The 15,380-nt window shown below is 35.9% G+C and overlaps 1 protein-coding gene across 1 annotated transcript in view; it reads right to left on the reverse strand.

The window, feature by feature from the left end:
• LOC126191219 (cilia- and flagella-associated protein 91-like) overlaps nucleotides 1–15,380 on the reverse strand; it is a 356,082-nt gene that overhangs the window by 213,856 nt on the left and 126,846 nt on the right. Inside the window, exons 7-9 of the mRNA XM_049932021.1 lie at nucleotides 14,573–14,741; nucleotides 6,334–6,516; nucleotides 6,067–6,216 (exon numbers count right to left, since the gene is read on the reverse strand). Coding sequence (XP_049787978.1) covers nucleotides 6,067–6,216; nucleotides 6,334–6,516; nucleotides 14,573–14,741 — 502 coding nt within the window. The remainder of the gene's footprint in view (nucleotides 1–6,066; nucleotides 6,217–6,333; nucleotides 6,517–14,572; nucleotides 14,742–15,380) is intronic.

The following is a 15,380-nucleotide window of genomic DNA, read 5'->3' on the forward strand; positions in this document are numbered from 1 at the left end:
GCAGTTGAGAAAGAGTTGCATAAGATGGAAGTGTGTGATATCATCGAGAGAAGTGTTGGCCCATATAACAATCCACTGTTCATTGTTTCCAAAAGAGATGGAGGAATGAGATTCTAGGAATTTGTACAGAGAAACAGATCACCCTGAAAACGGTGATGAAATTTTACACAAATTTGAAAACATTCAGATTATGTCTAGTTTGAATTTAACTTCTGGATATCATCAGGTACCTTTAGCTCCTGATTCTCGTAAATATATTGCCTTTCTTTACAATGGTAGATGTAACCAATATTGTGTAGTACCTTTTGGTTTGAACTCATCAGTAGCTGAGTTATGTACTTGGTCAAGATCTGATAGGAAAACTTACTGTTTACGTGGATGACATTTTGGTAACTAGACAAAGTTTGGAAGAGCATTTGGAGTTGCTGAAGCAGGTACATGCAAAATTTAGACAAGGAAACACAAAAAATGTAAATTTGATGTCCCTGAACTAAAATTCTTAGGTCATGTAATTACTGGTGAAGGAATCTTGGCAGATACTGATAAAATTGAAGCAATCCTAGATTTTCCAGTACTACATAGTAGAAAGCAGTTGAAGTTTTTCAATGGTTTATGTGGATTTTATCGAAAATTTGTGAGTGGACAAAGTTTGAATGCATCCTGTTTAAGCAATTTACTTAAAAAGAAACTAATTAGGTTTGGACACAAGAATGTCAGCAAGCATGTGAAAACATTAAGAGAGAATTGAATAATTAACATTTCTTACACAGATCAGATTTTAGCCTACCATTTTGTTCACACACAAATAATAGTGATTATGGTTTTGGAGCAGAACTATTTTAGGAAAAAGAAGTTATGGGGAAATCATACATGACACAATTGCCTTTGCAAATAAAATGCTGTTAAAACATGAGAAATCTTACAAAGTTACAGAAAATGAATTATAAGCTGTTTACTGGGCATATACTAAATTCAGAACCTATCTGTTAGAACATAACTTTACATTCGGACCACAAAGCACTAAGTTAACCTACAAGAATGTAGACTATATCACAATAGACTTTCCAAATGGGGAATGTATCTGCAACAATTTGATTATGAAATTAAATATATTAAAGCTGCAGACAATGCTGTTGCAGATGTTTTGTCAAGGATGTCATTGGGTGGAGGCAATGGAAAATTTTGATCAAAATCTGGATAAAGAGTTTAAAATCAGATATATGAAGGGTATACACGATGAGAAAATTATTAGGGCAATTTGTAACAAAATTAGAAGGAACCAAAACCATTATTCAAACTGGAGGTTAGTAAAGAGTTGTATGGGCAAAGAGGTTATGAAAAATCGGACAGGAATTATAAAGTATATAAATGAACACTTTTCAGGAATACAGATGTGGGTTCAGATGATTGGAACTTATGTTGTCCAGAGGAAAAAACTGGGAAGTTGATTAAGTATTATTGAGAATTGGGGACACTATGGTATTCAAAAATGTATGCAAAAGCTACAAAATGTTTATTTCTATAATATGGCTAAAAAGATTAGGAAAGAACTATCTACTTGTGACAGGAGTCAGAGAGCCAATGTAAGTAACAGAACTTGTCAAGGTCAGATGCAAAATATAACACCTGAGAAAACTAAGGTTTTAGTTGCTGTGGATTTTTATGGAAGTTTTTCAAAAAGTAAAAATGGTTCTTGTTATATTTTTGCTGTGGTTGATATTTTCCCCAAATAAATAACATTAAATCCTGCCATAAAAGCTACAAGTATGAGGATTAATGTTAAAATTGAAAAAGATTACTTCAAAAATGTAGGAAAACCTAAACTAATACTGCCAGACAATGGATCACAGTTGTATCAAAGTGTTGGAAATCATTCATAGAAAAATCTGGTATTAGACACGTTTTAATTTCAGTTTATAACCCTTCAACCAATGCAGAAGAGAGATATATGCATGAAATTAATCATCTACATCACACATATTGTAGCCACAAACACCCTCCATCGTATGAATGCATCAATGATTTTGAAGATGTAATGAATAGCTTGCATCACAGTTCCATAGTCACCTTTTGAAGTTATGTTTCAAAATAAACCGGCAAATCTTATCTCTAAATTAGTAGATTGTCCACCATGCACTGTCATGTTTACTTAAGAACGTGAAGCGGTTGTGAGAGAAACTATGAAAAAGCAGGATGAGATACTGAAGAAAAGACACAATAAAAAGGTAAAAATCACTAAGTTCAACACTGGACAGTACTTTCTTATTAAATCACATGAGAAACCTAAAATGTAAACATCTTAGTTAAAAAAGTTTTTTGATATCTATATTGGTCCATTTGAGATCAGTGAGAACCCACATCCTAATTCCTACCAGTTGATTTATCCTAAATCTAAAAAACTTCTTAGGCTAAGAAATATTACCTCATTGAAGACAAACTAACAAAAAAGTAAAGATTACTAAAGAAAAGGACACTTACTTGAATGTTTTAAAAACCAAAAGCTTTCTACCATCCATAAAGAACTATGTAGTCACAGTTTTTCATAAATTTTTGCACCAACAACTTAAATGTGGTAACTTACTATTTTTGGTTATGCTGTGTTACTTCTCTACAGGTTGGAAATAAGTCATGACTGGTTGGCTGATTTGGGGGAGGGGACCAAACAGGGAAGGGAAGGATGGGGAAGGGAGTCAGCCATGCTCTTTCAACGGAACCATCCTGGCATTTGCCTGAAATGCTTTAGGGAAGGCACTAAGTCATGATTTTTATTTTATTATATTCTTTCATGAAAAGTAATTATTTTTTACAGTGTTATTTGTGAATGTTTAGAGTAACGTTTTAAATATCTAATAATTTGAAAAGTTGAAGCTTTAAACGCAAATCTCAGTCAGTCCCTGAGTATTTATTCAGTTCTTAATATAACTTACTCTGCGGTATATAATAAGCTCTGGAATCTGCAAAATGACCATTGCAGCATTTATTTTTGCTGTCTAGAATTATCTGTGATACAATGAAACTTTGATATGTCTTGTGTACTAGTTTTGGGAAGGTGTCTGGAAAGCACCACACCATTTCTCACAAAATAATAGCAATATCTTGTGATGTATACGATTTACTCATATTTACTGTGATAGATTTTTCCTCTCTGATGTTTAATATTATTTTTGTATGTGTATTGAACTATCATGTTGCCTCATTGAATCAGTGTACTTTATGTAGATGTGAAAGAAGAATTAAAATGTGACAGTGACAAATATCTAATGAACAACACTTTCAAGCAAATTTCAGTGTAGTTGATATTTTTGACATAACTTATGGGCAATATTTTTAACGTAAGTAGCTAAATAACTCAGTTTTCAGAAAACAACATGTAAGAATGAGCCTTGAAAAGCAATTTTTCATATGTTATTGTATAATCTATTATGTGACATGAAAACTAATGAATGCACAATGTTTGTAGCAATCAAAAACTAAAGGACAAAATAAACGATAAAATCATTGGACTATCACATAGAATAAAGGGGCTTAAAATCTGATAAGCACTAGTTTATGAAATTTTATACCTGGTGATGTGTGAAGGACGTGAAGAATTAGTGAAAAATGTAACATTCTAAAACCTGGTTGCAAAAATGTTTCATTTATATACTAAGCAAAAGGAGGCATTACCAATCAATAATATTTCACTAATTGGAGACAGTTTTAAAAATGTTGGTATTTACAGGATTTTAAACAAAATGTTTTTGTTTAGAGGTCACCAGTAGACATTTGTTGGTCACAATATTTTTGTTTTCTCAAGATACTTAACGACATTTACATGAAATACAAGTTTAACTGTAATACCACTGTAATAAAATCAATGAATGTAGCTTTATGTCAAGGGAGATATTTTTGTTACATGTACTATCTTTCGCTTAGCCCGTGTATGTTTTATGATATTTAGCAACAATTTGAGAGCTACAGAATAGGGAAAAGGTCAGACTTCGTAATTGTTTTGTGAGCAAAGAACATTGTAGTGAAATTTTCCTCTTGTTCTCATTTGAATGAAGTAATTATGCTAAGGTAGTCAAAATATTGTACATCATGTAATGAAGAACCTATTTTTATTGAATTGTTATACTCCAAAATCTTCTTGGCATAATCAGTTTCATTATTTTGTATCAAAATTTTTCCCACATTTTTTTGTTTTCAAAATTTTTGGGGGGAACTGTAATAAAACTGGTTATGGTGAGATAAATGTACTAACCAATCTTTGACCATATGAAATGACCGATTCCAAAATTTGAAGACTCAAAACCCAGAAATCCACTACCAAGTAGCTATACAAAAATGTATAAACATCAAAATATATAAACACTTAATGTAATCACAATGATGATTGTGGACTTCTTAAAAAGATAAGTAATCATAAACAATTATTTGTAGATTATTTTTGAAATATTTGTTTCAAAGATGATTTTGCACAAATAGACTGTTATATGATAGTATTTTCTTTGCTACATGTTGTTAGAGGTAAACCTTTGTCTTTGGGTAGTTAGTAGTACAAGTTGATAGTGGGAGGATGGAGTACAAGTTATGTATGTTGTGTTACCATTGTGGCTGATGCTGTTTTGTATTGTGAAGTGAAATGACTGAAAATGTATGAGTTCAACACCAACAAGTCCACCAGCATTCAAATTATTTCATAGAATGAACCCAAGCATCCTCTAGAGCAGTATAAAAAGTTACATTTTAGAATGGACTACGACCCTACAATGTGCAACAAAGACAAAGAATAAAAATGGAGTATTATGAAAACTGTTTATTCAAATTCTACCATTGCTACCTCTCCCTGCAGTGTGTCACTATTGCAGTGAGCCAAAGTGCTGTGAAAATGTGACCAGACACCCAATTTATTATTTTACTTCAAAATCAATAAATCAATTTTAGCCTACAATAGGGTGGTGATGGTCAGACTGTCCATCTCCTAATCTCACCTCCCTATGTCCATATCCTTGCCCCCCCCCCCTCTCTCCCTGTCCACCTCCTTTTTGTCCCTCTCCCTGTTCATCTCTTCCTCCCCCCACTCTCTCTCTCTCCATCTCCACCACCCCTCTCTCTCTCCACCTCCTCCTCTTCTCTCTCTTTGTCCATCTTCTCCTCCCACCTCCCTCTGTGCATTACCTCCTTCACCCTCTCTCTGTCCAGTCCTCATCCCCTCTCTCTCCATCCAACTCCTCTCTCTGACCATCTCCTCCTTCTCCCTCTCTCTGTCCATCTCGCCCTCCCACCTGCCTCTGTGCATTACCTCCTCCACCCTCTCTGTCCATGCCCTTCTCCCCCCTCTCTCTCATTCTCTCTGTCCATCTCCTCCTCCTCCTCCTCTCTCTGTCCATCTCCTCCTTCCCCCCTCTCTGTCCATCTTCCTCTCCCTCTCTTTCCTCCAGTTACACCCCTCCTCTCTCTCCTTTCATCTGGTCCCCTCCACTCTCTCTGTCAATCACCTCCACCACCCTTTGCCTGTCCACTTTGTAACCCCTCAGTCTGTCCATCTCCTTCTCCCATTCTCCCTGCCCATCACCTCTCCTCCCCTCCCCTCCCTCTCTCTCTCTGTCCATCTCACCCTTCTCTCTCTCTCTGTCAATTACCTCATCCACCCTTTCTTTATCCATTTTCTCCTCATCCCTCTCTATCCATCTCCTCCCACCCCAATTTATGACCAAGTCCTCCTCCCCCCTTTCTCCTCCCATCTCCTCACCCCCTCTCTTTCCATCTCCTTCTCCCCCTCTCTCTACCATTATATTTTCTCACCTCGGTTTGTCCATCTTCTCCTCTCCCCCCTATCTGCCAATCTTCTATGTCATGCCACTTTCACTTCCATCCTTGCCTCAATAGGAAATGGTCCTTACCCCCACAGTACATCTTTCCAGAGAAACAGTGGTATCTGTACCCAGCTAGATTGCGCGCGCGCGCACACACACACACACACATACACACACACATTTACTACATATATTGAGTTCTGGTGGAACAAAAATACATACAGAAGTGTACAAGAAATAAGAAAATAGTATCTAATTACTGCAGTACCTTTTAAATCCTTATACAGCTTTGCAAGAACTTCATCAGTCCATCTTGTTTCATGAATGCATAATTCACGACGTTTCCGTTTTAAAGCTGTAGCTTTGATAAAATCATATGTAGGAATCCATTTAGGCATTTTTTCAAGGATTTCAAGTCCTGTTCATATAAAATGAAGGCTTTTTTTTACACAGAGAATAATGAATTAGTATTATTAAGAGCTTTCTAATATGCTGCATTCAAAAATAAATAAAAATAAATATTTAACAACTTTACCTTTCATTTGTGATAGAAAATTACTCTGTATGGTTATTACTTCATGTCTTCTCTTTGGGTTTTCTCCATGTCTCATAAGGGGCCCATAAAATTCAGATGTCTTATCAGTATACTCATCTATGACATTTGGTTTACGGTACCTCATGCTCACTCCCTTATGTTTGTTTGTCAGTTTTCGAAGAGCTGGTATAAAATACATAAATATAAAATAAGTATACAAATTATGAAATTATAAAAATATATTGAATAAATCCATCATAATCCAAAAAATAACACAAAAAAATTAACGTTTCTGCTCCGAATTGTCTGAAAAAATAAAAATTATGGAAGCAAACATCATATTTACATCCAAATCCACATTTATACGCAGCAAGCCACGTTATGGGTTGCGGGAAGAGTACTAAGTGCATTAATATCATTTATGCCTATGTTACTTCAGTCATAAGCAGTGTTTGTGAAGAATTAGTGTTGATAAGCCTATGAGTGAGTGCAAATTTCACTGATTTTGAGGACAATGTAATTTTATGACATATATGTGGTAGGCAGTAATATGTTTTTTTGACTCTTCTTGATATATAAAATGTTTTTTAATAGTAAGTTATCAATTCAATAATATGCTGTCCTGTAATGAAATGAATGGAATCAATGAGAATGATATCACTGGAATGTAAAGACATAAAAGGATATCAGCAAAATCCTCTGAGACATGCTGAATCTGCAATAAAATGAATATGTTGTGACAAATGAAAATTTTTGCCATACCAGATATGAACCTTGATCGCTCAATTATCTCATTCAAATGCTTTAAGCATTAGCCTCTCTGAGAATTCCTCCAGGGATGACTTAAACATTTGAAAATCACTAATGTTTCCATATATTATGCCTGAACATTACAATTAGATTTCTCCCACAGTGCATGTGTAAATAACACCCATGGGAAATGGATTTGGCAGGGCACTGTGCCCATCCTACAACTATTCTTATGTACTGGTTTCACGTGAAATTTCTTAGGATACCTGTTGCCAGACATTCAGTAATTATTACAGTTTACAATAATTTATTGCTATGTACCCACCTTCATAGCCAGAGTCACTAATGAATGCCTGTGCAGTGGCATTTGACTGGGAGGTAAGCACGTTCAAATCCCGATGGTGGATGAAATTGTCCCTGCTAGTATTTGGCCAGCAAGGGGAAGAAATGTGATGATGTGCAAATCCTGACCATCAATCCTTGCAGCAATATCCTCAATTACATTCCAAGCCTCTCCACAGTATCCTATGAAGTGAGGTCAAGTGACAATGATGATGGTGATCCATCAGTCATATGTGGACATTAAGCTCGGCAGCCCCTTGGTGCTGTTTGAAAGGAGTAGACCATGTGCTGACACTGGATTTCACACTGTTCCTTCATCATCATCATTGTCATTGTCCATAAAATCTTCAGGGTTTGTGAATGCATTGTCAATATGTAAACTGGAGAAACTTTACATACTGACACCGCAGTAACATACCATGAAGATGGCCACATAAGCCTATGTTTACATCATCATCATCATACATGACAAACATAGCACCTCAGTATACATGCATTTGTTACACTCACCTACTCTCTACAAATACACATACGACACAAGTCTTACATATCTGCAAAGAAAGGGATTAATGTGCATAGAAAAGAGACACCCCTTCTCTTATGTGGCTGAACCAACACCATGGCATATCCCATTGAACAATGCCATATGACATTTTCATCAGCAATTCCAATCATATGATTAAACAATAATGAGTGTTTCTACCTGTTCGGGGACAAAATGTTGAATTTATTTTTGTTAAGGATCAATTTCCAGGCCATGCACCAAAGATTAACCCTCTATATTTCACCTGCATTTTATTGCTAAGTTTTGGTGCTGTGACTTTCCTCTGTAGAACAAAATAATCCAAAACACCTTCAAGGAGCTTTTAACTTTATTTACCTGCTTTTTGTTCTTGAATCATCATACTGTTATTGTCCTACTACCATGTTTATCTTCACTTATTATTCCTCTCTTACTTTCATTTTATGCTTTTTTGTTTTATTCTAAATTTTCACTTTTGTCATTCCAGTTCATCAATCTTGTGCATGCTCTTTTACTATATGGATCAAACCAAGAGAGAGAAAGCTGCAGTAATCCTCTAAATTGTGAAAAAACTGAAGAAGTATCCTGAAAAAAGCTGTCAGATTTCTTGGTCTGACTTCCAGTAAATTACAAGAAATTAAATCTGAGGGCAGAGTGAAAAAAAGGTGAGGCAAATAATAACGTAAAATGGAATGAATCATAATTTCCTGAGTAAGAAAGTATGGCACTCACTCAGCACCAGCAAGCAGGAAAATCTGTCAGTATATCTGCAGGAGCTAGTCATCATGCTTTAAAACTCTTCAGGGATATTAAAGGGTAATGACATTCACCAAATTATATAAATGTGGCTCGCAGTATGACCATGTTTAATTGCATTATAAAAACCATGTAATTCAAGACTGATGAGACACAATATTTGCTCTGGAAGCCATGTCATGGAAGTAAGATTCATACACCAAATCAACTTTAGCACAGTGATGAGCAGCTATTATTGTTTATTCTCTTACCATCATAACCATTTTTCTGGTATGGTAAAAGAAATAGTTTTGCAATAAGTTATTGCTGCTTTTTTGGTCTTCAATCCAAAGACACAAGCCACTCCACCTTGGTAAGTTCTGTGGGTTAATTGGGGAAGGGGAGTAAGAAGTTAGTGTGACTATAACGTGGAACTTGCAATAAGATAATAGTTAAAAGCTGGGCAAATATTTCACACACAATGAAGATTAAAAGTCGAACAGAATAAACATGAATTTCCATGTTCCTACCTTTTATTGACAACAGCTTAGTGATCACCTCACTGAAAAAAAAGGCATTGGCTCTTCTTTTGATTAAGTAACTTTTATCTGTGACAGGCCTGAAATACTTAATGGTATAAAGTCGATCTGGGTATCACGCAACACACTGTCAAAGAACAGATGCAGACTTGCTGTGCCAATAATTTGATGGCGACCTGGCCCTCATCATGCATTCCTGTAATTTTTTGCTCATCTTTTATTTGCTCTTCGAAAGGAGAAGGAAGGTCCTTGTAGAAATTAGTTCTTTTGAGCCACAGCAGTCAAGCTGGCAATGGGGCAGTTGTATCCCAATTCAGAAAAAATAATTTATCATAAGCATTTTATTTTTTAAGTAGAGCACTTGTGCCCTTATATAGTCACACGATGAGTTTCTGCCCCACAATATTAGAAAGCTGTATAGAATATGCCTAATACCTATCACCCAGCAGGTCTGAACATCCTTTAATTAATCCTGCTGTTGTCTGCCTCCTTTCCTTACCCCCTCCCTCCTTGACCACCCCTTTTTTCTACAAATGTTTTCCCACTCCTCTTAACTTCTTCATTCACATCTCTGTCTTATATTTAGCTATTTTCCTTGTTGTCTTTTCTTGTACTATACATTTCTAGCTTAAATCTGCCATTCAGTTAACTTCAACTTCTCAAACATTTTCTTCTTTTTCTCTCACTTATCTTCCAAGATATTCTGTTGTAAGCCTTTCATTGTACATTTCCCTCATCTCATTTTCAATATCATCACCCTTTTTGCAAACTTCTGGGTGATTTTTAATTTAATTCCTGAATAGTCATGTTTAACTTTACCTACCAAATCAACCAGTCTCTAATACTTAAAGATAGTATTTATGAAATCTTTATTCTTATCTAATTTTTTTCTATGACTTTCATTTCAGAAATCCTTTTCTTTGCACATATTTTAGGAACAAAAGTAAATACAATTAGTCTCATACATTTATTAGAATTAAGCAGTATACTATTTGCAACTAATGATACATAACTGAAATGAATCATTAGTTCTCAAGTCTACATCTACATACCACCATGGTGTGCATGGCAGAGGGTATGTCCTATTGTACCAGTTATCAGGAGTTCTTCCTGTCCCATTTATGTATGAAGCACAAGAAGAATGATTGTTTGAATGCCTCTATGCATGCAGCAATTTTCTAATCTTATCCTCATGACCCCTATGTGCATCATACATATGGGGTTGATGTATATTCCTAGAGTCATCATTTAAAACCAGTTCTTGAAACTTTGCTAACAGACTTTTGCAGGATAGTTTACATCTACCTTCAAGAGTCTTCCAGTTCAGTTCCTTCAGTATCTCCGTGACACTTTCCCACAGATCAAACAAACCTGTGACCATTTGTCTGCTCTTCTCTGTAAGCATTCTCTTTTGGGAACTTATTGCACTTCCCCAGTATTCTACCGATAAGTTGAAGTCTGCCACCTGCTATACCCATGACTGAACCTATATGATCATTCCATTTCATAGCCCTACAAAGTGTTACACCCAGGTATTTGTATGAGTAGGCTGATTCCCAAAGCGATGTTTTTTTCAATTTCGTGAAATGTAAAATATTATGTTTCTGAACATTTAGAGCAAGTTGCCAACTGCTGCACCATGCTGAAATCTTATAAAATCTGACTGAATATTTATGCAGCATCTTTCAGGTAGTACTTCACTAAAGATAACTGCAACTCTGCAAAAAGCCTGATTTTAATATTAATGTTGCCTGCAAGGTCATTAATATACAATATGAACAGCAAGGGTCCCAACACACTTCTCTGGGGCACACTCGAAGTTACTTGTTCATCTGATGATAACTCTTCATCCGAGATAACGTGCTGTGTCCTCCCTACCAAACAGTCTTCAGTTCTGTCACAAGTTTCATTTCATACCCCATATGATTGTACTTTTGCCAAAAAGCATAGTGTGGTACTGAGTCAAATGCATTTTGGAAATCAAGCAATACTGCATCTATCTGGTTGCCTTGATCCAAAGCTTACAGTATGTCACATGAGAAAAATTGAGTTGGATTGCACATGATTGATGTTTTCAAAATGCACGCTGATTGGCATTGAGAAGGTCATTCTCTTCAAGATACCTCATTATGTTTGAGCTCACAATATGTTCAAAGATTCTACAATGAATTGATGTTGAGGATGTTTGAAGGTAGTTCTGTGGCTCACTTGTACTACCCTTCTTGTAGACGGGTGTTGCCTGTGCCTTTCTACCAAGAACTGGGCACAGTTTTTTGTTTGAGGGATTTACGATACATTATAGTTACAAGAGGGGCTAACTCAGTCAAAATTTCAGTAGGAATCTGATAGAGATTCCATCAGGCCCTAGAGCTTTGTTCAGTTTTAACAATTTCAGCTGTTTCTCTACACCACTGACACTAATACTTATTTCATTCATGTTATCAGTGGTGCAAGGATTAAATTGGGGCAATTTTCCTGGGTTTTAGTTTGTAAAGGAACATTTGAAAATGGAGATATGCATTTCAACTTTTGCTTTGCTACCCTTAATTTCAGTTCATGACTCATTTGCTAGGGACAAGACTCAAATTTTGGTGCCACTAACAGCCTTTACATATGACCAAAATTTCTTTGGAGTCTGTGAAAGCTCACTTGACAATATTCTGCTACAGTAGTCATTGAAGACAACATGGATTGCTCTCTTAATGGACAGCCAAACATGTTTCATTCAGCATCTCTCTATCTATAGCCATACACTTTATTTCTTTACAGTGACTTATACCACGGAGGTTCCCTCCCATTATGAACTGTTCTGCTGGGTACGTAACTAAACAGTGCCAGATCAACTACTCTTTTAAACTGAGCCCTGTCCTGAAAGTTTCAAGTTCCTCACTGAGATATGACACTAATGATTTTTTATCTAGTTTACCGAACATACATATCTTTCTGCTTGTCTTAGTTGTCCTTTGTATTTTGGTAATCATTTTTGCCACAACTGCATCACGGTCACTGATGCCAGTTTCAAAGTTGACATCCTCAATGAGGTCAGGTCTATTTGTTTCCATTAGATGTAGTATATTTCCATCATGAGTGAGGTTCCTAATTATCTGTTACAGATAGTTTTCAGATAAGGCATTTAGTAAAGTTTCACAGGATGTCTTATAATGGCCACCACAGGGTGTATACATGGACAAGGAAAAAAAATTCCCAGATTTTTCCCGGATCTCCCGCTTAAAAATACATTTTCTCCTGGGTGAAAATATACTTTTTCCACGTTAAGTGACAGTATATTTTCCTTTGTAACTGTAAAACTTATGAATCATTTGAATGGTTATGGTTTTCTACAGCAGCTTAGGATTTCCTGGCACTTTAGAAAACGAAACCGGGGAAAAATAACACATTTTGGAAAGTTCTTTGATGTGCAGCAACATGTACGCTGGATATTTTCATATTACAAAAGTATAAATTCGCATTCCACCAAACACGGCATGTTACTCTCCAAAGCATTGAAATCGAGATTGTGATGCGCTTTTGTAACCCAGTCATAGCTCATGTCATGTGATCTCACCAGCCGATGATAGCTGATATTCAGAGCATAGGACATGTGATGTAGTCAGCCAATAGCAACATCATTGTTAAGTAGCGTGAACACACAAATAGGGAAAGTTAATATACATAGTGCAGCTACAAGAAAAGAAAAGCTTTCAGATATAGTATTAGTCTCTAAGATTAGTAAGCTGCAAGAGAAGCTAAGCTTTCACATACGATGTTGATCTTTTTTGCGCATTTTATGCTTTAAGATACATCACACAAATGTGCCATTCTTGCACCTAGTTCATCTTGCGTAACAGGAAATTTACTTTGAAAATAACGCTTTTCAAACCACAATTCGCAATTTTTCCCGAAATCTGTTAGAAGTAGATTTGTTCCAGCAGTTGCTAGAGAGTGGCAGATAAGAGGCGTCACCGCGCTTGCGTGGCAACATAGGAAGTCCGTATGTGTAAAACATTAAAAGATATTACATTATGTCATAAAATAAACAAGACACCAGAGGATACTCAAAGAGCGTCAGAATTTCGTGACCCATACTGAAATGAATAATTCGGCTTAAGGTACACATTCGTATGTCCAGATTGCCAACAAAGTAGCCCTCGACTTGATGCTCTTCAGTGTGGTTTTCAGGATGTTAAATTTTCTTGGAGTACCAGTACTGTATTTTCTCATGTTGAATTCTTTATTATGGCATAATTCCATACGTGCTAGAAGGTGTAAACGTGCATTTGAAATGCAGGACACAGTTGAAACTAGCCAAACATATGTCTGCCTGTGTCTGTACATGTGCAGATGGATATGTGTGTGTGCGAGTGTATACCTGTCCTTTTTTCCCCTTACGGTAAGACTTTCCATTCCCGAGATTGGAATGACTCCTTACCCTCTCCCTTAAAACCCACATCCTTTCGCCTTTCCCTCCCATTCCCTCTTTCCTGATGAAGCAACCTTGGGTTACGAAAGCTTGAAATTTGTGTGTGTGTTTGTGTGTTTTTTATTGTGTCTATCTACCAGCACTTTCTCATTTGGTAAGTCACAGCATCTTTGTTTTTTATATATATTTTTCCCACGTGGAATGTTTACTTCTCTCTGTAATGGAATACAAAGTGACACTTTCCATCGACACTGGGCATCACATGATATGTGATGAGCAGTATTTATCTATAATGATCTCCAGCTGCATACAGGAAAAACGAAATTGCAAGTATCTACTAAAAAACCAGAGCAAATGAACAACACAACTCTTTAATTTTTGATATAATTAAATTTTCCTCGAAACATATGAGTCTCATCTTTATCCACGATAATGATAGAAGCTGAAGAAATTAATTAAAAATTGTTCCATGGCCAGGACCTTAACACAGGTCTCCTTACTTATTAGCAGATGTGCTAGCCATTACAGCACCTCAACGTTATAGCTGACACAGTTGCATGAAGTACCCTTTTCCAATGCCCTCCCTAACACAAACTTCAGTTCACATCTTCAGCTTATTTTCTGCTACTCCAGCTTCTATCATTATCGTAGATATAGATGAGATTCAAATGTCTCAAGGAAAATTTAATTATATCAGATCTAAAGATCACCTACGCTTGAGGTACAGGCAGGATTTCACCATTATGTCCACTGCTAAGGTGCAGTTCCAATACCGGAGAACCTCGGCAATAGTGATGACTTAATACCAATAAAACAAGAAACAGGGCAAGAAACCAGAAAACTATCATAATAACTGTGAAAATGTCATGACTAAGTTATCATATTTATAACACACATTAGTAAGATAGTATGACAGAGATTTGTGCTCACCTCTGTTTGTTTCAATATTTATTTTGGTAGTCTTAATTTCCTTCTCCTTTTCCTTTAATCTTCTAAGTCTCTCTAATCTGTCAGCCATTTTAGAGGACAAAATTTTCTGAACTTCATCGAGATGGTGTTTTGCTAAGTCAAGACGCATTTGGTGAATTGTCTCTATTTCCTATTCAAACAACATGCAGAGAATACAATACCAATAATCATTAGTCATGCTAGCTTTCAATTTCTATTTGTTGTGTTATATTTTCTTCTGCATAAGCAGATATTTTTCTACTAAAGGCATTATGCATAATAGTTTTAATGATCATAAGAAAACTGCATACTGAGAAGAACTACTTTTAATAGGCGAAACAGATGAAGAATGGCCAATATAATTGCATGGAGCATCTGGTTTTTGATAATTCATTCAGAAATAGTAACCTACTTGAGTGTCACTCTGGAATTTGTGTAACAGTAATGTTGACTTTTGCTTTATCGGAAAAGCTAATTCATCATTTTACAAAAAAATTAGCTACACATCTTCTCAAAGCTCTCTCCCTTAAGTTACATCCAGTACACTGACACTGAAAAGATAACTGAGATTTGCAAGTGCCACTAAGTATATTATTGTAGTGCTTAAAAGCTGCTGTAGAAGTAACAGCTAATGATAAGTTTTAGTTTTAATACATACATAGTACTGTTGTATATTTTATAAAGAGCTACTCATAAAGAGAGTAATTATGAGCTTTATATCAATTAAAAATATACAAATAACAGACTGCACAACTATATTGTGCTAAAATGGTTGTGCACTTTATACTTG

Source organism: Schistocerca cancellata, chromosome 6, assembly GCF_023864275.1.
Source record: "Schistocerca cancellata isolate TAMUIC-IGC-003103 chromosome 6, iqSchCanc2.1, whole genome shotgun sequence".
In the NCBI taxonomy this organism is placed as follows: domain Eukaryota; kingdom Metazoa; phylum Arthropoda; class Insecta; order Orthoptera; family Acrididae; genus Schistocerca; species Schistocerca cancellata.